The sequence below is a fragment of the Molothrus aeneus genome, chromosome 25, assembly GCF_037042795.1.
Source record: "Molothrus aeneus isolate 106 chromosome 25, BPBGC_Maene_1.0, whole genome shotgun sequence".
In the NCBI taxonomy this organism is placed as follows: domain Eukaryota; kingdom Metazoa; phylum Chordata; class Aves; order Passeriformes; family Icteridae; genus Molothrus; species Molothrus aeneus.
In genome coordinates, this window is record NC_089670.1 from 5,977,976 (window position 1) to 6,005,943 (window position 27,968).

A 27,968-nucleotide genomic window follows, 5' to 3' on the forward strand; every position below is an offset into this window, starting at 1 on the left:
TTTAGTGCATGGCTTTGCAGCCCCAGTTGCCAGGCAGCAGATGACTATAAGCAGCTGAAAAACTAAAAGGGCCTCTTCCAAACTTTAAATACAGAGCAATATATTTTGCAGGATTGAGGTGGAAGGGGTTTTCCCCCCATTTTTTCCTTTAATTTGGAATTGATTCCTTTAATTTGGAATGTTTCATTTAACCAGCTTCTCTCATGACTGTGCAAAAGGCACAGGCAGGACTTTTTGCCATGTGGTTATTTTTGACTGCACATTCCCTGATTGAATTGGACCCTGGTGTTGATGCGGGGAAGGTGAGCAGTGGACTCTGTTTGATTGAGCTGCTAACTGGAAATTACTGCGTGACCACTCTGGTGCCTGCCTTGGAGACTTCTCTCTGAAGCAAGGAATGACTCCTCTTAGTCAGGCATAAAGCTCCTCTCCTGAGGGAATTCTTAATAGTGTTATCTCCAAGGTGTATTCTTCCATTGGTAATCCTCCCAGTTTGTGTCCTGCTGTGCCCATCCGTCCTCACTCATGGGTTTGATCCTTTCTGTCCTTTGTGGCCTGCTCTCTCCCTGGCACCCCAGGTCCCCCAGCCTCTCCATCCTGCAGGATGCTACTTGCTCTCTAGAGGTAGCATCCTTGGGGAAATACAGATGTTCAACTTCTTCTGAGCTTTCACCAAAGGGAACAGTCCCTCCTCCTGCAGGGGAGATTTTGGATGGTGTTTTTCTTGCACCCCATGCCTATTGCATTCCTATCGGCTTCAGTGGGATTTTCCTTGTGAAAGGAAAATTTCCATCTTTTCCCTTTCAATGGCTTTTCCATGTCTCTCTCTGTTACAAGCAAAGACTTTAAGTGTCCATCACATTGCAGGCAAGTCCTTAAACTCTTCATTCCAGCCTAGGCTGGGATGAGTTTTGTAACAATTTAGCAATCAGAAAAAAAGATCCATTGCTGTGTAGGCAAGAAATTCAGCTGGTGGGATAAATTGTGCCCTACTGCTTCAGCATGGAACCTCTTGTTGCCCTATGGGACAGGACCAGGCACTGCCACACTGCTGAAAAATGCTGAGGAATACTGGGAGAGCCACCCCTGAGCAAGGGGAAACACAACAAGGTGAAAAATGATGTCTGTTTTCCAAATGGGCAGGGAAAGGCTGGCTTCTGGTGCTGTGAAATGTTGGGGTCATGGGTGTTGCAAAATTTCCCAGGATGGGGCTGTGCCCCCCTGGCTGCAGACCTCTGATTTAAACTGCTGGTTCAAATGGGTGTTTCACTAACAGGACTGAGCATGGATCTGAACTCACAGCAGACTGTGTCTCTCCTGAAACTAGGTATTTCACCTGCAAGAGCACTGATATTATGTTAATCAAACATTCATTAAAAGCCTCCATTGCTGCTTAATGAAGGCGTAATAAATAAAGATGCTATTATACAGCTGCAAAAAAATAATGTTTTCAATAATTAGCTGGTGTTTCATTAGCACAATTATCACTTAGGAGCTGAAGCAAGCTCTATTCTAAACACTTAATTTAAAGGGTGTAAGGCTGGTCCCTTCAAAGGGCTTCTTTCTACCTGAGATCCCACTCTCTCCCTGTGCTGAGTGGAATGGATCCAGTGCCTGGCTCTCCATTGTAGCCACACACTGCCCTCCTCCCCCTTCCCCTCTGCTTCCCTGCCTCTTCTCCTGTGTTTTTTGATTCCCCACTCAGTCCTGCTGTTGAAACTGAAAATTGAACCCCACCTTCCCCTTCCTCCCTCTTCCTTCCCCCCATTTCTCCTTCAGGAGATCTCCAAGCGAGAAGAAGCGAGTGGGCAGTTAAGCTGTATTCAGCTGCCTGTCGACTCGTTGGGGGTACGTACAGCACATCCCACCGCCACTGTGCTTGTCTCTCTTGTGGTGCCTGGTCACACACTGTGGTGCTGTTCTCATAGTAGCTGTCATTCTTTTGGGGTCTATTTGAGTGTTTTGGAAGTGGTTTTTTTGGGTTTTTTTGTTCCTTTTTGTCACCCTCATTGTTAATTCAGCCCTGATTTTAAGTCCCTTCCTTCTCTGAGGGACCCAGGTAAATTAAGGTGGGTGCTTTGAAGTGGCTGATGTGGCTCCAGCCAAGAGGTCCCGCTGACCCCTTTCTGGATGCCTGCCCTGGGGAAGGCTCCCCAAGAGACTGTCACAGCCTCTCCATGGCACAGTCACATCTCAGGGACCTCCCTGAGGATGTGGATGGTGTTGCTGATTGCAGGGCATGCGTGCCGAGGCTCGCTCATGCAGGTGGGGGAGGATGCCTAGGAGTGAAGGGACCTGGAATCAAACCTGTTTTGATAGGTGTGTGTGTTGATGTGTGTGTGGGAGTCCTGTGCTCTGCAGGACAGGGTAAGACAGCAGCAGTTGCACTGTGGGAATGCTGAGATTGCCAGCACAGTGCTACATTACAGGATGTGAAATGATCCTGTTCAGGTCCGAGGAAGCTGTGGATCTCTGAAGCACAGCACACCACAAACCTCACCCTTCTGCCAAACTTATCTCTCTTTTTACCACTCACTTCCCTTTCTTTTGTCTTTTCCAAGAAGCCTGGCTTTTTCCTCAGCCCAAAAGCCCTTTCCCCTTGTATCCCAGTGTGTCAGTCCCTTTTGGTACAGGCTGGTTTAGCTGTCATACTGCCTGGCCCAGCTTGACATTATCTCATTTCCCAAAAGGATTTTAACTCCCTGTTCTCTCATAACCCCTTTTCTATCCAGAAAGGCAAACTGGGAGTGCAAGAACAGGTAACGGGCAGCAGCACCAGCTGTGAGATGTTTGCCTGCACCATCCCGAGTCTGGCACGTGATGTTTGGGAGGGGATGCTCACTGCCCTCCAGACATGGGGTTTGGTGCTGGGGAAGGGGGTGGGAAATTGCCACATAGCTCTGCTTTTCCGTCTTGGCACACATCTCATTGTGCGCCCTTAAAACTTTCCTTAGGGCTGTTGAAGAGCACTCCAGGAATACAAATAATGTGAAATTCTTCCCAGTATTTATTTACTTTTAATAACCCATCAGGGAGAATGAGTAATTCCTGGCAGGCCTGCTGACAGGCTGAGCTGGGAGCCTCTGTGGGGAGCATACCTGGAGCCAGCTGGAGCCCCTGCTCACACAGAGACTGGATCTGGCTCCAGCAAAGCTCAAGCCAGGCTGCCTTTACTGCTCCCCCTTGCAAGGTGCATTCCTGACCTTCTCAGACTGCAGCCTGCAGGAGGAGCTTCCCTGAAAAGCACAAAAGTCCTGAATCCTTAGGGTATTTTTGAGCCAACACTTCATGTCACACTCTCTTTTGCCTTAAAAATATCTTTGAGTGTCCGGCCTGCCTGGAAAAAATATCTTTAATAGTTTAGTGGCCCCACACTAAATATGGGAGGAGTATTGGGGCTCATCCCTCTGGGGTGCTACTTAATAATGAGGTATGGGGCACTGACGTGTTGGATTCATCTCTTCCTTCTGTCCCAGGCTGGGGTCCTTCTGAGATTTTGCAATCAATGGGTACCCTAGCACCAAACCTCAGCAGTGCTGGCCAGGGCTCCTGTGGACGCAGCTTAGCCTTGGTGGGGTTTTCTGGGGCTCCTGGGCTCTCACTGCTGAAGTGAGGATCTGCTTGGCTTTTCCCATCCCAGCATCTTCCCCCACCTTCCCACCTCTTCTCCATTGTGTCAGGGCTTGGTGCCCTTTGCCAGAGCAGTGGTTTCAGCCATGAATCCTCCTCTTTTTGGATGGGTATCAGTCCTTCTGGCAAGCACCTCTGCCCCTCTTAGGTGTATGCTAACTATACCACACCCTAAGTGCCTTTTTGCAGTGCCAATGGACAGAATCAGGGTCTGTGCCACAAGACGGAGCAAGAACCCAGGCACCACTCAGAGAACAATGATCAACATCATCTTCCTCTACCTGAGGATGGGTACCTGTCAGAGGAGACAGGCCTCGCTCAACCACCAATGTTTGAAATGATACAGCAGAACTTAAACTTCCCAAATGATCCAGCATAAATCCCCAAAACTCCTGCTCCTCTTGTGTGTGGCAGCTGGGAGGGAAAGGGTCCCTCATGGCAGTCGATGTTGGGTTCTGCCACCTGGATCCTCTCTATGCTGATGGGGCGTCCATGGACACGTCATGTTTTTCATGTTGGGAGTTTGGGGTCTGTTGTGCCCTTTCTGAACCCTGGATTGCTCCAGCAAAGCATCACTGGAAAGAGCCACACCCAGAGACTTTTAGGTGCATAAATTCAGAGAGATTAGTAGGATCATCTTCTGTCCGCAAATTGTTCATCAATATTGGTCCTTCCCTGACATCTGCCACATACACAATTCCAGCATCAAAAATTAAGCAATAGTTTGGTTTTTCTCCTGATCCCTTTCTGGGACCGTGTTCAGAGCCAGCGGCAATCCATCTTCCTGATAGGAGGTTAATTAGTCTGTGGTATAAACCTGTGCATGCATCATTTTGTGGAAGGTGATGTTGCATCGTGGTACCAAGTTCAGTGGATCTGTAAGGTGTGGTGTTGGACACGGGAATCCATATTTGCAGAGGGCTGTCTGTGCACTGTGGCCCCTCAACTTCCTTGCTGAAGCCTTCTGTTTTGCTCCAGGGTGATGCTTCCAAGTCTGATTCCGAGGGGGATCTCTTCCCCCACAGCCTGGAAGAGGAGGGAGAACCTAAGAAAAACTTGTCAAATCCAGCCTGTGAGTAATAACCCTGGAAGGACAGGGCCTTCCACAAAAACCTTGCTTTGCCGTGAAAACAGTGTGTCCAAAAGGAAAAACCCCTCCTGGAGGGAATGCTGTAGTCCCAGTTGTGTCATGCTTGACTTTGCAGCAGGCTTGGGGTGGGATTGTGGGATGCAGGCAGGGAGAGACATGATTGCATTTGAAATGTTAATTTCCCCATTAAGCCCGAGGACTGGGCTTGAGGGGTGTCTCTGCTGGAGGAGTTTGGAGAAAGAGGATGGAGGGGGTAGTCAGGAGGTTCCCAGGGCTGGAGTTGGTGGGTGTTAATTGGCGGTTGAGGGGGCAGCAGGTGACATTTTGGGTGTGCTGTCCTCTACCATTGTTACCTGATCCCATTGACACCTGATCCCATTCCTGTTTGACATCCCCCTGCTGGGCTGAACGACCCAATTCTCCAGAAGGGCTTTTTGGCCCATATCTCCCTGATGCTCAGAGCAGAGCCTTCCCTGCGCATCAGCTTTGCCTGCCCACGAGCAGGCTGTATGTGTTCCCCCTTGAGGTGTGACGCCTAAAAAACCCGCTTGTGTCTTCCAGTGATGGCCCTGAGCGACCACCCGGAGCTGAAGAAGAGCCTGACCCCGCCGCTCATCATCCATACGGCCGCCACGCCCATGCCCATGCCCAAGAGCGCCGTGTTCGGGGACGCGGCGCAGGGCTACGAGTCCCGCCGGGCTAGCGGCGTCTCCATGGACCCCGCTGCCGCCCATGAGCTCAAGTCCCCGGTACTCGCATCACCTTCCCCTGCGGATGTTCAGCGCGTCCGTGGGGCTATCCGTCCATCCAGCCGCCCCCGCCGGCCTGGGGCGGGTGGCACAGATCTGATGCGCTCCCTGTCGCTGTCGTTCCCACAGCCCAGCACCCGCAGCTCCCCTCACAGCCCCTGGCGTGCCAGCAGCTCCTGGAACAGCCGCCGCTCCAGCTGGAACAGCATCGGCCGGGCCCCCAGCCTCAAGCGCCGGGGTCAGAGCGGCGAGCGCAGGTCCCTCCTGTCCGGGGAGGGGAAGGAGAGCTCGGAGGAAGGGGACAGCTCGGATGAGGAGCACTCTAGCCGGGCCGGCAGCTTCAATGGCTCTTTGCCTCACCGCATGGAGTCTCTGGAAACGAAAGGGTCCTTTGACCTCCAGGATACTCTGCAGGTGCCTTCCCTGTATCGGACCAGCAGTATGCACAGCACCAGAACGTCTGTCTCTGAGCACCAGGACTGCAATGGGAGGACCTCTCCAGGTCTGCTGTTGCACCAGCTCCACCTTGATGAGCCCCACCAGGATGGTGATGACGGCGATGATGAAGGTAGCATGGTAAGGAAGTGCCACATGCTCATTTTGGGCTTTATGACTTGTCAAAACAAAGCTTGTCACTGTCTCAGGGGTGCACAAGTGAGTGCAAAAGATATTAGGTCTCACCATCACCACGAGACCAGACAAGAGTCACCCAGAAGGTCTCTAGGCAGTGGATGCTCTCAGAAATGGGATTAGTATCTAAGTAAGTATTACATGCAGTATCAGATGGCTTATGATGGGGACATAAGGGCAAAACTGTCCAGATTCCACTAAATCATGCACAGTGAAGGCTATTTGAAATATATGCCTTTATGGGTTAGTTTTTGGGGGTTTTTTGTGGTTTTGTTTGGGTTTTTTTTTGTTTTCTTTTTTTAAAGCAAAACAGGTAAGTCTCCCTGCTTTCCAACTGTTATTCAGTTTTCTGCCCCCACACCAGCAGCAGAAAACTTCTATAGGCAAAGAAAGAGCATGGCTTGGTCCCCCACTCCCATGGCAGAATTAGTGCCATGGAGATGGTGGTAATTTCAGAGGCTCTGCATTAATTTCCATCTGAAGAGGCATTTCACTGACAAGTGTCTCTTTCACAGGCCTGAAAATTGTCATTTAGGAAATATAAGCTGAAAAGACTGCAAATGCAGGGAAGGGATCAGGGTTCCTGGTCCTTTTTTCAGATGGATGTTTGTATCTTAAATGGAAAAAAGGGGAATCTGGCTGCTTTTCCAAAGTTGTTTGCCTGACTGGCAGAATGGGGCTTGAGTTGGGCACAAGGGTGTCACAGTTCTGGCTATCATATGTGCATTGGGGCCAGTTTTGGAGTGTTCCCTGCTTGTCCCAGGTTATCTCTTTGTTTGATTATACCTTGTTCCCAGATTTAAAAGTGTGATGGTCTGATGTGTCATCCCCAGGGGTGACTGTTTCTTTTGGGGGAGTAGATGGGGTTTGGGTAGAGACGTGATGGTAGCAGGGGCTGTTCTGGGAACAGGAAAGCTGCAGATTTGGACATGATTTTACTCTTTTTCTCTGACTTTATTGAATGAAATTGGAATTGGGATCATGTGAAGGGGTGTGAAAGGTGGCATTGACTCCAGAGTCCTCTGTTCCTTACATGAGGAGAAGGAGAGTTAGTGCTGGCAGAATGGAGTCACTCAGCCGTGAACTGCCTTTGCAAAAAGCCATTATCCCATTACATCTCCAGTGTGGATCCTCAGCCTGGATTTTTACTCATTGTCTTAACCTGCTTTTTACTTCCATAAAATAAATTGAATTTTTAAGAAAAGGAGCAGTAATTATTTTTGGAAAATGCCCCACTATTAGAAGTGTTGAAGAGACCATGCTCCTTATTGCTTGCTAGGGATTTTTTTTTTCTCATGCTCCAACATCTAGCTCACCTGGTCCAATTATCCCACCAGTCCCTTCCTTCCCCCCCCCCCCCCCCCCCACCCAGGATCAAAAGCCAGCAATCCCCCTTGTGCTGGGCATGGTGTGATGAGATGTGTCCCTCCTCTCCCAGCCAGTGCTGACAATGAACCGTTGAATAAGATTTTTAATTTTTATCATCTGTTTTTAGCATAAACCAAACATCATCCTCTGTGTACTGAGGTCTGGCCATGGAGGGTATAATCACCTTAATATCCTCCCATGTAATGGTCAGAAGCAAATGCCAAGGGGAAGAATTGACAGAATAAGGGAAATAAATTGTGTCCTAGCCCATGGGATAGCCACAACTGGGATACCTGCAGCTAGCTGGTGCCTTTCCCATGCTCTGAAATATGTCTTCCCTGCAAATCAGTAAACCAGATGGATGAGAAGATATTGCTTAGATTAGAAAAACTAGTTCCCAGGTTGCAGGGCTTCCCTCCTGACATTTGGGGAGAAACTCTGCTCCTAAATTAGCCTTAACAAAGTTGGGGGATGGGGGAATTGCATTTAAATTGAAAAAATGAAATACAAAACTACCCATGAACAAAAGAGGAGAAGAACTTGACTATTACTCAGATCAAAGTAATCCTAAATATGCCCTTCTACATCAAAGCTTTGCATCCCTCCTTACTGCCTGGATTTGATTGTCTCTGTGCAGAAATTAAAGGAAGAGCAAAGACTTCATCTGGATTTCCCAGGCTACCCTTATATTAGTGAAGCTCTGCTGCCTTCGATGAATTTCTTTATTTCTTCGATGATTTTCTTTATTCTGAATTTCTGTCCCTCTGAGGAGATAAAATCAGGCCCCTGACAGCTTCTCTCCCCAGAACTAGGAAACCAAGCGGCTGTTCTTTATTGCATCACTGCAGACAAGAAGTCTCTCGCAGAGAGAGGGATCCACAGTTTTCTTGGGTTCACATGGCTGTGACCAGGATCAGGGGTCTGCTGCCAAGTCATTGTTGTTTCCACCTGCTGGATTTTAGATGCTTTTGGGTGCTTTCTACCGAAATTGCTCAGTGCTCACAGCTGAAAGTAAGGAAAATATTGAATATACAACCAATGTGTCCCCTCCTCTCCAAAACCTCACTGCATTTTACTATTGCAGCTCCTTTTCCTTTGCCTATTCCACTTTTTACTTTGTGGTATATGGTCCAGCCACTCCCAAGCCCTCTCAGCCTGTCCCTGTTGCATATTAAAATTAAATAATTGGGTCTTAAGCATCTCTGTGCAGCTTCCAGCTTGCCTGGAGGTCCTCTGCTGCTCACAGAGCATTTTTCAGCAGTTCCCCCATCCTTATAATAAATCTTTTATAAATCTAAACCTCACCCTTTCTCTGAGGAGTGCATCAGTCATCTTTTATTGCCAACTGCTTTCATCCTACCCTCAGAGGTGCATTAATATCTGAAATTCCTAAAAATAATCAAAATGTTAAAAGCAGCTATTTATCAACAGTTCTCATTGCTGTGGGATTGAAGGCCTTCATTCCCACTGCTGCCTGTTAGCACCCAGCATCTTCCAACATCTTGGCTCCTGCTGCCTCTAGTGAGGGATTTGGGTGGGCTTACCCAGGGAGATTTTGTCCAAGTCACTGGCAACTGAATTAAAGATTAGTTTTCTTCTCCCCCCACATCTTTGTTCATCCTGTCCAGGTGTGGTTTATGAAGAAATAGATGTGATTTAAGCCACATAATTGATATCTTACTTTGAACATAATGCAGGCTTGAACAGCAATCAGCCCCATTTTCAGCACTTGGAGCCTGCCTCAGCCTTCCTGGGAAAGCCTTGGACGGGCTGAGGCTGGAAACACTCTGGGTTTATTTCACAAATACCTTACTTTTGGCTCGAGTTAACTGACCTGTGCTGTTCCACTGGTGGAAATATGGAGTAATTCCTCTGAGTTTAGGTTTCTGGGGATGTACTTCACCCTGCTTAGAGCAGCTGGGCTGCAGCCCCAGTTGAGTCCTGGTGCTCACCCTTCCTGTAACCCTCTGAATAGAGAGACACGATGGGAGATCACTTTTTGCCTTTGTTACCTGATTTAGCCCATTAACTGCAAGCTGCAACAATTAGCCAACCCCCAAAATATCTTTGGCATTAAAATTGGACAAAAAGAATATAAAGAATCATTCTGTGCTGCTGACGCATTACCATTCACTACAAATCCTCTTGATAAATACCAGAACTGCTTTGAATAATAGATTGGAAACCTTCTGGAATACTTCTGGAAACCTTCCAGCTCACAAAATGAACTGGACTGAGTCGTAGCTATTACTCCATGTCCAGAGGCTAGGGTAGCAATCACTGCTCTCACCACAGCTTTGAGCAGACACCTGATTTTTATCCATTTATTTACCTTTGTTAAATCTATGGATAATTAGACTAACCAGGCTGCTTAAAGGGATAACACAACCCCAAGGATGCATGCTCTATTAAATACAGTTTAGAGACAAGGGAGCAGTTCTGGCTCTTTGCCTGAAGCTGGAAAAGGGATGTGAGAACATCCAAGACAACCAAAACCCCGCTGGTGTGTAGTGCATGGTCTGTGTGTGTAGAAGCTGAGGGAAGAATGGATGGCTGAAGGAGCAGGGTAGAAAGCTCTAACTTCTTGTTATTAAAACTTTTCTTCTTATTTGCCAAGGTGATTTTCATTTTCTGAAGGGTTCCGTTTGTCACTAAGGGCTTTCATTAAAACAGGTACTACACCAATTATTCTCCGTCACTAATGAGACCCCAGTCTGGGTGTCTGTAGGAAGAGAAAGCACTTCCTCCACTCCGCTCAATTACTCTAACAAATCCCATTTTTACAGTCAAGAGTACTTCAAGTGCCAACAGTTTGCCTCAAAATGAATCTGCCCTCCCTGTTTCCTAGATGAAATAAGTAAAAGTACCTTAGTCCTGGAGTGCGTGTGCTCCTGGGGTGAGGTGATTCCTGTGCTGTCCTTCACGCCCCTCTGTGGCCTCACGGCCCTGAAATCTCTAGAAGAAGCTTCAAAGAGCTAATGCAGTTATATTTCTAGGTCTACCCATCCAAGCCCAGGTGGTAGCAGAGAAATAAGTCTTATGAAAGAGCAAAAATTGTTTTTTATTTATCTGCAAAGAACTCTGGTGACAGTGCACACACTGGGCTGTGCATTTATCTTCTGGTGCTTTGATGTAGAAGCACTGGGGAAGCCCTGGTGTGGTGAGCAAGATGTTGGCCTGGCTTTTAATGGTTGTCCATGCACAGGGTGCTAACACTGCTTTGCCAGTGGGATTAAAGATCTTGATTTTCCTTTGGAGGTCTATGGATAAGAAGGTGATAAAGTTAAATCAGTTGTTGCAGCCAGGATGAAGCTTCCCCTTGACATCCAATTTTTGATGTCTTTGGTTGACTTGTTGGCTCAGGCTTTTGTAGTCTACCCTCCTGATCTGAAATGACCTTCCAGACAACCTATAACATAAGGATGCATGGCTGAGGATGTGCTGTGGTTTCAAGTAGAAATTAATTTGCATGAATTGGATGGTCCATGTTCATGCAGGTCAGGCTGTCCATGGTGTTCCCTTCTGGCTTTATAATCTCCCATCTAATCTGTTCATGCTGAATGAGAGGCAGATGATCACCATTGTATTCCTGGACCAAAACTTGGGTGTCAAGTGATTTCTTCAGCTTTACAGTGATGTATGGACACAGGGCTTTGCCCAGCAAACAGCAGGAATCTCCCCCTGCTCTATAACATCTGACATAAGCATTCTATATTATTTTTTAAAAAACCAAAGAAAAATATCCCACAAAAATTCCCCAAAATACCTTAGAAGATTCAGGCAAGCACCTGATGAGTATTTGGAGGCACTGAGTGAGTTATCATTCCTTTGGGCAAGGGTTTTATTTATCATGTTTGTTCTCTTGGATAACTGTCAGACACAGTTACAGTGTAGAGAAAGAAGCAAGACCGAGCACTGTAAGCTCACAGGGTTGGCACAGCCCTCATCTGGCTGCCAGAGCTCTTTCCCCTGCCCAGCAGGGTCTTGTCTGGGGACATTATTTTATTTCAGCTTTATTGAGCACTTGAAGATAAGTTTTTAGTGAAAAGCTGCCCCAAGTCCTACACGTGGAAGTTTTGGGGCGTTGTTGTTTTAACAGTTCTGTATTTTCCCGCTTTATACATTTTCCCTCCAGAGCAAAAGGGACCGCCTGAAGGCCTGGGTACGGGCACGGCTCCCCACCTGCTGCAAAGAGAGGGACTCCTGGTCCATCTACATCTTCGCCCCTCACTCCAGGTAAGGTAGGGCGCTTGGGCAGTGCTGGTGTGGTAGGATGGATGGTAACAATGCATGCCCTCATTACAGTGGCTCATCTGCCTGTTTATCCCAGATGGGTCTCTGTATGTCAGTCCACAAAACTCCTAGCCCTTCCTCTGCCCCAGCATGACATCAGGGTTGAATAGCAAACAGTTGCTGGCTGCAGAGGGCACAAAAGTGTCCAGTCAAGACCCATAGCCCAGGGCATGCCTGCAGCTTCATCAGGTTCCTCATTTCCTTTGGCAATGATGCCAGTGCTCTGCAAGATTTTCACTTGGTGGAGTGTGATGAGCTTGAAGCAAGGGGGAGAGGTGCAGCATTAAGCAGAAAAATCTGAATTTGCCCCACCACACCCTTAAAGCACAGCAAAGAACTCCCTGATCTTCTCAGCCTGCCTCTCAGCTGAACTTCTCTGTCCTCCCCCTTCCCTTTCTCTCAGAGAACACCCTCTCCTTGCTTGAAGGCCCCCAGATCTGCCCTTCCTAAAGCCTGGCCACGGGGAGCCAGCTGAGCTCTCTGCTGTTCAACGCATTCCTCCAGACATGCACCCATGCACCCGAGGGTTTCCTGTGCTGGAGCTGAGGGCCCTGGACAGTGTTCAGGTTCATTCATACAAAGATTAGAGAGATTTTCAGAAACAGACTTTGGGAAATGTAATACGGTATTATAAATCCTGGGTCAGTGTACAGCCATCTGTCACAATAAATAGCTTCTGCCCCTTGGTTTCGTGTGTGCTCAACCCTTATGGGCTCATTGGGAGTATTTCTTCCTTTATTTAAGCTAAACCTGAGCACCAGGAAGCAGGTAGAGGGGAAGATCCAAACCTGGCTGTGTGTCTGAGTCATGGAAGCAGCTGCCCCGTTCCAAGTAACCAAAGCCCTCTGTGAGCATTCCCAGGGCTTGAAATTTGTGGCTCAGTTCTGTAGATCAGATCCCTCTCTGTTCATAACCCAATCTGCCCTCAATGTGTGGCTCTGCCAGGGAGGGGATTGGGAGATTGGAGCTCATCTGTTTGCAAGCAGAGTGCTCAATTCCCCTGCCATGCGTTGAGCTGCTGTGTGTCTCCTCAGCCACTTGAGCATTAATAGCTAGTCTCTGTCTACTCTTTTTTTTCCTCTCTCAACAGATTCCGTCTGATGTGCAATAAAATCATCACTCACAAGATGTTCGATCACGTCGTCTTGGTGATCATTTTCCTGAACTGCATTACCATTGCCATGGAACGACCCAAAATTGAGCCTCACAGCGCTGTGAGTTTCTAAGGTTTTCCTGTGCTCCTCATGGAGCAAACACGTGTGGCTTGGACCCCACTGCTGTGCACTTGGTCTTTTGTTCTTTCTCTTTTTAAAATGGGAAGGTGCCAACACCCCCTGAGTATCCTTTGAATGAGGTACAGCAACTCTCCTGGCCCCTATCCAGTCTCCTTTTAAAGCACAAGTGCACAGATCGTGGCCTGCAATATATCCAATATCTCATTTCTGGAAGCACGATCAAGGTTTTAACACATGACATAGCATGACATCTGTCTCAGTTTCCTTCCCTTAGAAACCTTCAAACACTTTTCCTCTCTCAACACAATGTTCACTTCTTCCATCTGTTCCCCACAGGCACGTATGTGTGGTGCAAATGGACTGGGGGAAACTGTTCATTTCATACTCTTCTCTCCCCTTTGTGTATCAGCTTTGTTGTGACACCAGAAAAACTGAATTGATGCAGGCACTGCAATGCCAGTTCTTGGAACCTCTTTGTTCTAATACACTATATAAGGATTCCTCAAACTAGACCCTCACAGCACCAGCATCCAGCAATCAGAGGGGCAGAATCATCCTATTGCTCTTTTATTTTACCATAGATTGGGGTTGAGATGCACTGGGCTCTTGCTGATTTATCACTCAAGACTGCTCATATCACAATCGTATAGAATCCTGTTTTGTTTATGTAGGCGTGTCAGGCTGTTCATTTTTGTGGATTTTAAATGTAAGGCCTTAAAACTGGAGTCTAGGCTGCTCTCTGCCTATTTTAAGCATTCCCTAGTAGTCCTTCTTACTTTAACAGTTTGCCCAGCAATCCTTTCCCTAAATCCATTTTTTGTCCAGTTCCCTTGCAGTCGTGCACCAATTTGCAGCTGCAAGAAGAGAGCAGGGCTCCCTGCCAGCTGATGTAGCAGGAGATCACCCTGCTTGTCCCCAAATGGGGCACCCTGAGAACCTCCCTTAAAATACTAAATACTTCCTTTGAGCCCCTTGCTATGTCCTCTGAGAGTTACCTCTCCCCAAGACTGGCTCCAAAAGGAGCTGCAGGTACACAGAGAAGGGAAATGGGGTGACATGTGTGAGTTGGAGGAGTCCACAGCAAAGAGCTGTAGCACACAAACCCAATATTTCATATAGGAGAGGAGGAGCTGTGGTGTCCCCTGGCACTGGGAGAGTGCTAAGAGGAATGGAGACAGGGCCTGGTGTGGGGTTCATCACCATTAGATTATAACAAGGGAGATGGACCATGGCCTGGGTGCTGCAGAGGAGAAGGGGAATGCTGAGCAGTGGGGCAGGGGATTGAGGAGAAGTGCATGGGCCCTGCCTGTGCAGATGGAGCTCTCATCTGGAAACAAAGAGAGTTAGTTTAGGTTGAATTGTTTAAAATAATTGTTCTTTGCTTCCCTGAGCTGTGGATTTTCTAACTGCTTCGAGTGAGTTCTCTGTCCCTGTCCCAGTTTCAGCTGGCTTATCAGAACAGGAGCTGCTGTTGCAAGACAGCATGTGGTCCCCACTGCGGAGTGCACGACATGGACCAGGGAGATTATCCTTCAAAATAGCCACATGCTTGCCAGGGAGGAATGCAGTATCCTCAGTCTCACCTCCATGATATTGCTGTTTTATCTCCAGCTGCACAAGCAGGTCTCTATCCTCTCCCTTCTGCCTAGTGTCTGCCCCTTACAGCAGCCTTTTGTGTGGCAGTCAGCTAACAATGGAGATGTTTTGTATCACAGCTCATGCAATCACAGTACAGGTCTAGGACCTAATTAATTATGCACCATGTATAGAAACAAGCTACTCTGTGGTTCCTGAGTCACTTCCAGTAAATCATGATCTGGCAAGCAAGAGAGTTGCCAAGGTGTTTTGTCTTGTTTAAATTGCATCTCATTTTGAGTGAGAGATCTGCATTTCTTATGGGACTGCTCTGTAGGGAGAGGTAGAAATAAATCCACAACTGTTAAAAGCAGGACTGGGGCCAATTGTATGTGCTCATACATATCTGTACATGCATCATCATTCCTCCAGCATCTACCTTCTGCTGTCCATTTCTCAGTGCAGGGAAATAGAAGCTGTCTAGGGGTTAGGGTAAAGTGCAATTTATTTAATAATCATCATTAAAAAGAAAGGTTTTTGGTAACTATGGATAGGGAACCAGTCCATGGGCTCATCTGTAATCACTAATCTGTAATCACTCTTGCTGAGTGGTGGCGCTGAGGAGGGCGCAGTCTAGTGGATAGTGCAGGGAAATGAGGCTGTTTGGCTTCATGCCAGGTCTAGACCATGGTTTTGGGCAACAGAATTGACCTTTTGGGGGCAAGTGTCAGCTGGCATAAAGCCCCAGAGCTTTGCTGTCTTTGCAGGAGCTGTAATAACTCATTCCAGCTGCACTTCAGTATCCCACGAGTCCTGCTGCCTCACAGCTCTGTCACTCTAATATTGACTTAATTTCTAGGAGAATGGGGAGCTCAGTGATATTTACACAATGCAGTGATTTCTGCAGGTGAGAGGCAGGTAGAGATTTGTCAAGCACATTTCAAGGAGGGAGCATCTCCCTGTTTCTGCTACGAGGAGGAGGATGATTTGGGGGAAATTAGGGAGGATTTGGAGGCAAATGGGAAGGCTTGGGGGAAGGTGCTGGCCGTTGTCTCTGTCTATGGTGCTGACACAGAGCCGGGTACTGGTGGGCCTGAACCATGCAGTGTTATTGTCTAAATATTTGGAATTTCTCCTCTTTGTAAGCAAACGGTTCAAGGCTTGTTTCAGCACAGAATTGGAAGAACAGTTTTCAACCACCCAAATATGCACGGGGGGATGCACAGCTGCAGAGAGCAGGCTATAAAACACTGTCTCTCATTTTCTTTTTCATAGGAACGGATTTTCCTAACACTCTCCAACTACATCTTTACAGTCATCTTCCTGACTGAGATGACAGTTAAGGTAAATGCAGGTGGAGGATAAGTGTGCCTGTATTATATTAGTTGTTTTTAATTATCGTGGACTCACAAAACCCTTAGGTCCACCAGCTGCAAGTGTGGTGTATATTTTCCTGTTCTGAATCATACTCAGAATGTCCACCATATGCCTTATTCCAAGCACGTTTTACATCAGAACAATTGCACTGAATTTGCTCTTGATTTACACCATTATAGGAGCAATGGGATCCTTGAATTCAGCAATCCTGTCCTATTCAGCAAAGCTCTTGAGCACATGCTTAACTTCAACCATGCATGTAAGCCCCATTGTCTTCAACAACCAGTTGTCCTCAACAACCTAAGCTGCTGTGTGCTTTCCTGAGGACAGAGAGACTTAAGCACGTTGAAACACTTTGCTGGATTTGAGGCAGAAGGCTCAGAAACCCATGGCTGTAAATCTCTCTTGAGAAATTCATAATCATCTCACTGAACAATTGCTCTTTCTTTGGAAAGTTTTTCTAGTTTCTTTATTTGCAAAGCTTGTACATGATTGCTTGGGTCAGCCACTCTGCAGCTTCTCTCCTGCAGTCTATAGGAATAAAATATGATAGAATTTTTTTATGCCAGAGCTAAAAATGTTAGGAACAGTTTTGTGTTCCTGCAGGTAGGTTTATCTGCATTAAAAGTATATCAGCTGTAAGGGACAACCTGGGATATTTCTGCGGCAGTATTTTCATAATACTTTCAATAGAATACTTTGCTGGTTTGTCTAATTAGGCTTCTGTACTGGGAAGCAAATAGACTCACAGACTGGTGTCTGTAAATAATGCGTTCTCAGCAGGTTGCTAACTGCAACAAACACATTGGATGCTACAGTCATAATTTGTTGCAACTTGGTGTCTGGGCAGGTGGTGGCACTAGGCTTGTGTTTTGGGGAGAAAGCCTACTTGAAGAGCAGCTGGAATGTGCTGGATGGGGTGCTGGTGCTCATCTCCGTCATCGACATCCTGGTCTCGATGGTGTCAGACAGTGGCACGAAAATCCTGGGGATGCTGCGGGTTCTGAGGCTACTGAGGACACTGCGGCCCTTGAGGTAAGTAGAGGCGGGGGAAGATCTAAGGATGTGTGTGCCAAAGGTAGGGCTGAGCATTCATGCATGGGAAGGGGCAGATGAGACAAATGCACAGTGTCCGTAACCAGTGTCATCCCAGCCTCCTGCAGCTCTGCAGACAATGGCAGTCCGCCGGTCCTGCTGAACTGTGAGAGCTCTGGGCCCTTGCTGTGTTTTGGGACCAGCCCCAAATGCAATAGGAAACTGATCAATGCCTCTTTTGCTCATTAAAACACACATCCCCTGCTATTTGAGTTCTCATTTGCTCTGTGTAAAGTGCAGCTTAATAGCTTCTTCTCCCCCTTTCCTTCAGGCAGTCAATGGCTTTCATAACAAAGAAGGAAATTAGTAGCAGGTGGTAGATCATTTTTAAGGAAGCAGAGACTCAACTGTTGCTTAACCTAGAATGCAAAGAAGCTTTTTTCCCCAGCTCCCCATTAATTTTAGAGAGACATTTACTTTGAAAATGACCCAGACAAGATGAAAACAATTGTTCTAGTAACTCGGCTCCCAACTCTGCCAGCAGGAAGTATCCGATGCTCCAGGGACAGGCTCCACTCTGATAAGAACCTGCCCAAGGACCAACCTCTTGTAAGCGGGCATCTGTTTGTGACCTGTACCCCAAGGCATGAAGGTTTCTCTTCATGCTAAATGCAGTTCCTCTTTAATACCATTGTTGCTGCTCCTGTTATGCAGCAGCTAATAAACCTTCCTGCTCAAAGCATCTTTGTGTGCCTGTCATATCTTACTGCTGCTTCCTCCATAAAAAGGTTCACTTTGAATCAGGATTTTTCTCTTTCAGAACAGAAAAATAGGACCCTGCTTCTGATAGAAGATGTTGTTTTACTACCCCTGTGTGAATAATAAGTCTAAATAACAATGGCCATGCCTATACATATCTTTCAAATATTCTCAACAGCTATAAAGGACATTCTGTTCAATTGGTCTGTGTATGTGTGTTGTACCTGATGAGTTTTAGGACGTGAGCTGCTTTTAATCATTTTTATCTGGACAGCTGGCACCATTGGGGTAGTTCAGCTCCCTCTCCATGTGAGTAGGCTGTATTCCTATGTGACTCCAATTCAGGCTCTTCTCTCTTTATGTGTCCCCTGGTATCTCATGACAGCTGCAGTTTCTGGGGTAGTTTCTGCCCAGCTGCTGGTTGGGTTGATTTGCTCTGTTCCTCTGTTTCTGCTGATTTTTGACCCATATTAAGAAAACCTATAAAATAATCTAGATGGCTCAGGGTAAAAGAAGGATTGATTTCTCTTCTCTGAACTGTAGAATGCAACTTTCCCTTCTGATGTTCCATAGTTAAATCAGATTTAAAGAGAGACGTTTGTGGTTTGCTGATCTCTTGCTGGAGTCACCTGTCTGACCTGGTCAAAGCACTGTATTCTTCTTTATAGATCTGTAGGGCTGTCTGGCTAGGACTTGGGTCCTAGCTGGAGCCTTCCTCTGTAGTCACCTATGTGCATGAATAATCTGCAGTTATGGGGAATAATCCACTCAGTAACTGCAGACTGAGGGAAGACTTGCCATCAGAAGCGTGGGTGGAATTAGGGTCTTCCATTGCTATTGCATCCATTGGTATTTGATTTGTTTTCTCAAGAGATTAAGTGCATGTTTTCAGCCAACATGCTGCTTTCTACTACAAAGGAAACATAAAAAAAGACAGCAACAAGCCCATTCCCTAAATATGTTCAGGATCAGTTCTGTTGTCCCATTATTAGATTTGTAGAAAAAGAAAAAGCAGCCATCAGACCGGGGGCTTTTCAGTAAGTCATAAATCTCTGCCTGTGGAAGCCCATCTGCCTCTGTGCCACACATCTGGGCTGCCTGAGCAGCCTCTGCCCACAGCTGCCCATGCTGCCTTTGCTGCAGGCTCAGCGTATGGCTCAGGGATCACATCCTCACTGCACAGCCTGGGATCTGTAGCTGCATCAACGCGAGGTGACAGCTGGGACAGGTGACCTGAGGTCTTTGCACACTGTGGCATCAGTTACCATGTCTGGGTGAAGTGTCTCATGGAGGCTGTGCCAGTTTTTCTTCCGGAAGGCATAAGGCAGAGACCAAAGCAACTTTCCACTCACACCACAGAGGAGCAAACCTGGCTCCTTCTGTCCTTCCTTTCTGGGGACACTCCAGGACAGGACTGCAGGAGGACACCCTTAGTGAGAAGCCAAGCCACAGCTGTGTGTGTCACACTCAGCTCGAGGGCAGGGACAACTCTCGTGCTCTGTGTTGGCTTCACCATTGGATGGCCCGGAAAGGGGATCCTTTCAAAAGATCTTCCTCATTCTGTCTTTTATTTTCTTCTGTGGAAACCACCCCATTGATTTATGAAGTACACAAAACCCTGCACAGTTCTGCCCTCTGCCCAGACATTTAGAAACCTGTATGCTAATTGAGGGGTTTTGATTGCATGATTGATTATCAGCCTCCATATTGAATCCATGAAGATTCAAGCCCAACTTTATGACCAGAATTCCAAAAATAAATTCACAGAGGAATGACATTTAAAGATGTTTCCATGACTCTCTGATGTTTCAGCCAGTAAAGGGATTGCTTATACAATAACATTCCTTCCTAATGCGTTCAATCTGCTATTGTTGGGATCAAGTGTTATAGCTTAAGATACGAGAGAAATCAAAATTGAAAATGTTTTCAGATTTAATGTGGGTAGACTTGTCTACAGAGCCCAGGCTTTGACTTCCAAAGCACACAGATAAATTACTCACTTTTATACTACCATGGTCTAGTAGTCATTTCATTACTCTCTTCTATCTATCATATTATCACCTTTGCTAATTTTATTTTAATCTGTGGAAGAAGGTCTTCATTAATGTTGATCTGTTGCCTCATCTAAGTGCTGCTACTTCTTCTGAGAGTTCTCATCAGGAAGGTTTAATGTTGGTAAGGATCTGGCTAGGATGAGGCTGGCAGTGGGTTTGGAGCATCTCACACCAGGGGTTCAACAGCATTGGGAATCCTCAGACCAGAAGAACCAGGGGGAATTAGAGGGATTAACATTTCTTCACACCAAAATAAAGATGAAAGAATGTCTCATTTCAATTTCCCTGTTTGTCATATGCCTAATGCAGACTGGAATTGTGCTGAATGGAACCTTGTCAGGTCTCCTTTTCTTGAACAACTGCAGGGCTCCAAATCAGCTGCATCCTTCAGCCATAAATTGCAGAGGTGTGGGTCAGATAATAAGATTTTACAAGCCTGATAGCAGCAGGACCTTGGCAATACTGATGAGGTGTGGGAATGCTGTATGTTGACATATTGTCGGTGGTACTAATAATCTGGAAAAGCTGAGAATTTCATTGACACCCCTTAGAGAATTGTCAGACTCTTAGGAGAATATCAGGAATCTTCACACAGACTTGCCTCAAAGTTGGATCAGGCCCTTAGTCTGAGGCAGGTCCAAGGTCTGAAGGTTTCCATTAGCAAGAACTATTATTTTTCAAAATCTTTTCAAAGTCTCTCCTCCCTGTAGTGCTGAAAACAGCACTGGCATGGAGCTAAACTGGTGGCAGCTTTTACTCTCATGCATTCTAATTTGAGGCATTCCCTGGTTGATCAAAACACTTAAAGCAGCTAAATACTGCTGGTTTTCAGCCCTTTATTCCTCTACATGCACATGACTTTGCAAATTCAGACAAGTAACCTCCTATTTTCCCTCTCAGCTGGATACAAAATAGTACCTCACAGGGGAAATCACTTTATTATTTCTAGAACAGCATTTCTTAATAACCGTTGGAGAAAATTATCAACTTTAAACTCTGGAGACTAAATGCCTTTCTTGTATCCCAAAATTTAAGGATGCTTCAGTAGTTCAGGCCACAGACCTTCAGTTTAGAAGACTTAACTTTGGTTCCATCCTGCATGACAGTGGACAGAAGTCCATGATCCCTAAAGTCAGGATCCCTAAAGGCACCAAAGGACCTGATTTACACTGAAATAATTGGAATTGAGTTGCTTTCCTACCTCTGAGAATGTGGCTTCCCTCCTCCTGTGCCTCAGTTTCCCACCTGTAGTTTGGCAGGTGTTGTATTTCACCCAGAACTGTGCAAGGAATGTGAGTGTGAAGGTCTTTAGTCCATCTGAGGAGCTGAAAGAGATGTTCAGCCTCAGCATGTCCAGCCCAAGGCTTGCTTTGTGCACTCAGACATGGCCTGTTAGGCTTCATTACCTCACTCATTGAGTTGGGCACACTGAGCTGCTCTTCAGCCTCTGTTTGCTGGGCTGGGCTCAGCTCTCAGCCCCATGGCAGCAACAGCAAGGTCTCCAGGCTGGGGTAATCCCTGTGGGCAGCTTTGGCAGCCTACATTGACCAGTCCCCACACTGCTCATGGGGTATGCAGTCTTCTGCTCCTTCAGCCATCTCACCCTCCAGCTCCTTCCCTAAAATACCCTGATCTGAGTGTCAGGAAAACTGAGGCATCTGAAGTAGGGAGCCACAGCACCCACCTGGCAGAGATACTCAGTGTGAGGAATAGCAGCATCTGCTCTTTGTGTTTCACTGGTAAGAGAGCAGATAAAAATACCACCATCTGCTTCTTTTTGAAAGTGATAACTGATGAGTTACCCTTGACATTTTGAGTAAATATTTAACCAGAAAAAAAAAAAAAAAAAAGGAAATAAGCTTTAGCTTTTCAGGATATTATTTAAACCCAACAGTTTTGGTAAGAGCTGGTGGCTGTGCATTGAGCACTGCAGATCACTCAACTTACAGGCCCTAGGGCAGGAGAGGAATGGTGCAGGTTGGCTGTGGTCCCAGATGAGGCCACACATGATCAGTGTGAATGTGTCAGTGGGGATCTCTGCTGTGAGCACCATGCCTGGAAGAGGGAGTGGAGGAGAACTTGGACCCTGTCCAGGCAGCAAAACTCCAACAGTGCTTCAGGTGGTGGAGCCAGATTTGGGGAGAAATAGGAGAGGTGGTGAGAGGACTCCCATGGCAAAAGAGAGACCCAGGCAGAAACTAGAACATGGGGAAGTTTGGGACACATTTGAGAGCCAAGTGTTCAAAGGAGTCACCAGCAGCACCCAGAAACACACAGTCACTTCCCTCCTCTGACTTTCACAGCATTTAACTGCTTCTGAGTCATGAAAGCACTTTCTATGGCATCAGTACAAACTGATTTACAGAGCTAGTGAAATGTTTAATTCCACTTGGCATCAAGAGGAGGGAGGCATGTTACCTCTTCAAATACCTTTCTTGGTCCCCACCTTCAGGTTGGTGAGGCTGCATATCTTGTTCATCTTTCCCAGCATGCTGAGATGGCTTCTCTAAATCACACAAGACTTGTCATTTCTTTGCAACATTAACCTTGAGAGTATATACAGTTTCTACTGTTTTTTCACTTTTTTTTTTCTTCAGTCATGAAGTCCACATTATGCTTCTTCAACTTTGGGATATGATCTAACCTTCTGTTATGAAATTCTGTGTGATACCAGACAGAGAGGAGCAACAGAAATTAGATTAGATGCTTCCAGTCCTGCCAGTGAAGTTTCACCTGGAGGACAGCACTGTTTTAGAGCTGAGGCTGTACAATGCGGGGGGTGGGGGGGGGAGACAGGGTATAAAGCAGAAATAGTGATGGTCTGAGGAGTAGCTCAGGTCCCTGTACACAGCAGCACTATAAGGACACAACAGATTATTTTTTAAGATGAGAGTGCTGAAAACACTGACACAAGTTGCCCAGAGAGGTGATTGATGCCCCATCCCTGGAAATATCAGGGGCTCTGGGCAACCCGATGTAGTAGTAGGGCGTGTTCCTGCTCATTGCAGGGGGTTGGATTAGATGACCTTTAAAGGTCCCTTCCAACCCAAACTGTAATTGCTACAGATGTGCAGGCAGATGTGTAAGAGTGGCAGCTCCATTTCATGGACTGAGACAGAGAAATCAGGTGTCTTGCCTAAATCTGTATAGGAAAGGACAGTGGAAGGCCCTCTCTTTGTAGTCCTAGACAGCCTACAGGCATGAACTGTGGATGGCCCAAGCAAAACAGCTGAATTTTCTGGCATGGCTCTTCGTATGTTTTCTCCTCCTCCTCTTTATTTATGCAAAGCTGACCCTTTGCTCCAAGACCTCCGTAACTTTACAGGTCAATCTTCCAGAAGTGCTTTTTCCATCATGATTTTTGAGTTACTTGTCATTGTAAAAAATTTTCTAATGCTATGTTCTTCATATCTTCTATCTTGATAGGAAGCAAAACTGGGCAGGAACAGGACTAACAGCTTTTGTAATTACTTGCCCCTACAGAGTCATTAGTCGAGCCCAAGGACTGAAGCTGGTCGTGGAGACTCTCATGTCATCGTTGAAACCCATTGGGAACATTGTGGTCATCTGCTGTGCCTTTTTCATAATCTTCGGGATCTTGGGAGTTCAGGTGAGTCTTCTGTAAGCCTCAGCACTCATCCTGAAAGCATAACAAGCCTCAAATTTCCCCAAGTCAGGGTATCTGTACGCATGGCACAGTGTAGGGCTTCTGAACTTGAACTGATGTCAGGATGGATGAGGTCTCTGTGCTCACTACAGGAGCTGGACTAGGTGACCTGTAAAGGTCCCTTTCAATCCAACCCATTCCATGATTCTATGATCTCTCCTCCACCTTTTTTCTAGTTACAAACTGATAGGGAAATAGAAACTCGAAGCTGAAATCACTGGCTTGTAAACTCCAGAGAGACCTTGAACTGGAGATACATTCAGATTCTGACAGTTTGTGTAACTGAAAGCTTGCAGAAACAAAGATTTCTGAGTCTGTTTCCTGCTGGATCTGCTGGCAATATTCTCAGTCCAAGGAGTGCAAGAACCCAGGGGGACAGTGGCAGTTTCCAATGCAATTGGTTTCTCATTACCTGGGAAGAAGAGATTGCTTCATATAAATATTCTGACATAACGCTTACTTCTTTCTGAAGTATATCTGATCTGTCACAGCTGTCTTTTGGAAAGAAACTCTATTTGGCTTTGTTTTGGAAAGGTATCTTATATAATACTTTAGTCTAACATACTGCTTAAATAATAAATACAGCATTGAAAGTAAACAGGGAAGAAAATCATGCCATCCATAACCACCTCAGCAGCTAGATTGGTTTAGCATTACAGCATAACAACATCCATCCATTATATTGAACAGATTCATAAAACTAAGCATATCCCATAAAACAATCTAACACTTATGAGAAAATTTATGCCAGAAAACAAAACTTGCAGTATGCTCTTTGAATTTCATCCCTGCTAATTGTGATGCTTTCCCTGGTGACTTGCAGCTTTATGTTAAATTGTCATGACTATTGATGTGATTCAGAGGTAGATACAAGCAAGACTGATCCTGTATTCAGGATGCAAAATTCTCAGTGAATATTTATGTCTAATTAGATGTAAGATGAGGCCAGAGCTATTTTCTATAAAAAGATGATCTCTCAAACTTACAGTTAGTTTTTCCATTTAAATATAAACTGGGGATCAAACTAGATGTTTTTAATCTATTAAAATCCAGGCATCAAAGTTTCTAACAGTGTGTCCTCTAAGCAAAACTGTTTTGATTGTGTGAATGGTCATTAATAAGATAGAAGAAATAGGTGGATAAAGCAAGTCCAGTAAGAAACACTGGGTATTTTCCTTTCAGAAGTGCCCAGCTGTGAAGTACTGACAAGGATCAATGTTTTTACTAATTGAGCTTTGTATTTCCAAACCCTGTCAGGAGCACTGTTACTGCTCCCACCTGAGTGGTATTACAGTCCAGCTCCTGGAGAAGTTATGTTTACAGACAATATACTAGAATCAGTTATTTACCTTCCTGCTTAATTAAAATTTTTCTCTGTGAGGAGTATATCTCCCCAGTCTGCTTTACCATTGATAGTGTTTCTCCATGGAAAGATCAGGGAATACTTACATCCAAAAATTCTATGATTGCGTTGAGCAGTGATTAATTTTGCATGCCTAGAGACCATCTTCCTGCTGTTGACTTCTGAAGGAAACCCATGGAGTAGTGTGTGAATTTATCTTGTTCGCTATTATCTCTACTGTTATTTGTCTAGAACAACGGATCAAACCCCATCAGTGTCTCTACTCAGTATACCCAGGTGGTGTTTTAAGGAGCCTGGAGAGCAGGTTGCCATTTCCCCCCACTTTCCAACATTAACGTCAATAACTTCTGTCAGCAAATAAAAGTAGATTTGTTGGCTGTCTCCTGGGATTTGATACCATGCATCCTGCTAGCATCAATCACCCTGTCTGAAGCAGTAATCAACCCCTGCCACTTTCTGTTCCATGCGTGGGAAGCACCAGGTCTAGAATTAAGCACATGGAGGCTCCTGTTCCTCATGCAAGTATAAATAAGGAGCTGACTCTCCAGGAATTGCATCCCTCTAGGCATAAACCAAAGGAAATAAGCTCAGGATCAGGTACCCAGCACCATCTGGGCTTGGCTCCTTAAGCTGCGCACAGTGAATAATTTCAGTGACTCTGCAGACTGCAGAGCTTTATGACAGCTGGGGCACAGCACTCAGAATCAGAGAGCAGAGCAGGATTGACAGCAGTCTTGATTCAACACAAACGTCACCCCCAGGGGCTCATCTCCCCTTGGAAGTGTCCCCTTGTGACCTCCATGAGCAGAGATTAGTCCATCACTGGGTCTCTTTGCTGCCACCTTTTCTCTGCTGACAAAGGGCCCCTGTTGGACTTCATTTGTTGTTAACTGGACTGAGAGTCACCAGAGTTGTTCCACATGTGATAAGAAGCCATTAGCTGGTCTGGGCTATTGGTTGGAGCTACACTTGAGCTAAAAAGTGTAGGAGCAAAGGCCTTTAGGTGAGTCTCAGATCATTGAACCAGACAGCTTAATGCATGAGGTGGGTGTCCTAAACGATGTGAAATCATGCATTTTCTCATTAGGTGTGTCTTATACGGGCTGCTCAGTCTTAATAACCTGCATGAATCAGGTCAGTTCCCTCGACAGCTCTGGTTGGCGTGCGCTGTGCGAGAACCCTGGATAAATGCCCATCACCTGCATAGAAATCCTGTGGACTGAACCCTGACACTTCCTCTCTTTGCTTGTTTTGCAGCTTTTCAAAGGCAAGTTTTTTGTGTGCCAGGGGGAGGACACCAGAAACATCACAAATAAATCGGATTGTACAGAAGCAAGCTACAAATGGGTCCGGCACAAGTATAATTTTGATAATCTTGGCCAGGTATTAATAGAACGGTAATCTGCTTCTTTGCTCCTTTACCTCCTTGACTTAAAACCTGTGGCTTATTATCCCGTGGGATTTTCTTACAGGGCACTGCCAGCCACAGTAAATATTCAGTTCACATACACAGCATTCTGTCTCTGTAAATCCCAAAGGCAGTGTTTCCAAGCAGGCATACACTTCTTTTCAGAACAGAACAAGCACATGTGGCTTCATGAATCACTTAATTGCTTCACTGCTACATAACAAACCAAATATATCTTGCAGAAGGGCTTGTCTAATAGAGCTGGACATTTTCAGCCATCTCTGCAACGCAGCCTTTTTTTAGCAGTGTGGTACGAACTAATTAGTTGGGAGCAGTAGAGACCCGGAGGGTGGAAATGAAGCCACTTTTGTCTTCAGCACTGTGGTTTCCGAATTACTGCTCATTGCTGAACCAGGCATTGGCATTGATAGGTTTTGCTGCCAAGAGAAATCTTGGTCATCAAAGTGTCCCATTATCAGGCAGGAAAGGGCAAGGTGGAGTAAGATGTTACAAGTAAAAGAGGTTTAGTGCAACTGTGTCTAACTGTTTTTCCATGCATTTCTAGGCCCTGATGTCTCTCTTTGTCCTGGCCTCCAAGGACGGGTGGGTGGATATCATGTACGATGGCTTGGATGCAGTGGGAGTTGACCAGCAGGTACAGGCTGCAGCAGAGCTGTAGCAAATGACTTGTCAAAAGTCACATATTTTAGCTCTTGCTTTGTGAAGTACTGTGGGCTTCCACAGTCAAATGGGCTTATGAAATTAGGATCCAGTTGGTATTTAATCCAAGTTGTGAGATGTGATGAGTTAGTAAAAAGTCTGGATTTGTACTCAACACTTTCCCTACAGATTTTGCATCATGGTGTTACTCGTGTTAGGAGAAGTGCACCTATCAAAGGATGGTTTGACTTTTTAAGCAGTTTGGTCATTTCAGGAGAAAAGAAGTGCTTTGTGTATGTAGAGGTTCACAATGAGGGACTTACAGTAGCTGCAAAGGATGCTGCTGTCCTTTTTGCAGAAGAGAGGTGGTGCTTCTGTCCTCAACACACATTTTAGGAGCATTCAGTTAAAATGTTTCAGCAAGCTCTAATTTTCAGGAAGAGCAGAGCAGCCTGCCTGAAAGGGCTATGAGTTCTGTGGATGGCACAGCTGTATCAATTTGTTCCCATTCTTCTTTTTGAGATTCAGTTGAAATTTGCCTTCCTCCACTTTGCAGCCAGTCATGAACTACAATCCATGGATGCTCCTCTACTTCATTTCCTTCTTGCTGATTGTGGCCTTCTTCGTCCTCAACATGTTTGTGGGGGTGGTGGTAGAGAATTTCCACAAGTGTCGGCAGCACCAGGAGGAGGAAGAAGCAAAGAGGCGAGAGGAAAAAAGGCTCCGCCGGCTGGAGAAAAAGAGAAGGAGTAAGGAGAAACAGATGGCTGGTCGGTAGTCTTTCCACATCTTTCTGAGTCCTGCTTGACCTTCCATATAATCCTCTCCTCCCTCCCCTCCCTGCCTCGCATCTGGTGATAATTCTTCTCCCAAAAGCATGTCCAGCTATAAAATTTGCATGAAGGAAATAGTGTCATTTTAGGCTGAACAAGGAGCCAAGGAAGCCTTTTTAATGGCTGCATGATTTGCAATGACCTTCTATTGGGGGTTATTTAAATTAAAAAATAATAATAATCAGGCTTCGAGCTTCTTGGATAGCAGAGCTCAGTGCTACACAAATAGTGACAACTGCAAA

General features: G+C 45.9%; 1 protein-coding gene across 3 annotated transcripts in view; it reads left to right on the top strand.

Moving 5' to 3' along the window:
- The window catches only part of CACNA1G (calcium voltage-gated channel subunit alpha1 G), a 147,210-nt gene that overhangs the window by 84,113 nt on the left and 35,129 nt on the right, over nucleotides 1–27,968 (top strand). The window contains exons 15-27 of one of the 3 annotated variants that reach the window (XM_066565561.1): nucleotides 1,780–1,848; nucleotides 2,733–2,759; nucleotides 4,609–4,702; nucleotides 5,282–5,469; nucleotides 5,599–6,045; nucleotides 11,603–11,703; nucleotides 12,851–12,974; nucleotides 15,846–15,914; nucleotides 16,798–16,982; nucleotides 23,279–23,405; nucleotides 26,083–26,208; nucleotides 26,799–26,888; nucleotides 27,450–27,663. In XM_066565561.1, coding sequence (XP_066421658.1) covers nucleotides 1,780–1,848; nucleotides 2,733–2,759; nucleotides 4,609–4,702; nucleotides 5,282–5,469; nucleotides 5,599–6,045; nucleotides 11,603–11,703; nucleotides 12,851–12,974; nucleotides 15,846–15,914; nucleotides 16,798–16,982; nucleotides 23,279–23,405; nucleotides 26,083–26,208; nucleotides 26,799–26,888; nucleotides 27,450–27,663 — 1,861 coding nt within the window. Of the gene's footprint in view, nucleotides 1–1,779; nucleotides 1,849–2,732; nucleotides 2,760–4,608; nucleotides 4,703–5,281; nucleotides 6,046–11,602; nucleotides 11,704–12,850; nucleotides 12,975–15,845; nucleotides 15,915–16,797; nucleotides 16,983–23,278; nucleotides 23,406–26,082; nucleotides 26,209–26,798; nucleotides 26,889–27,449; nucleotides 27,664–27,968 lie in introns of all 3 variants that reach the window. The other 2 variants (XM_066565560.1, XM_066565562.1) reach the window with 2 other exon arrangements.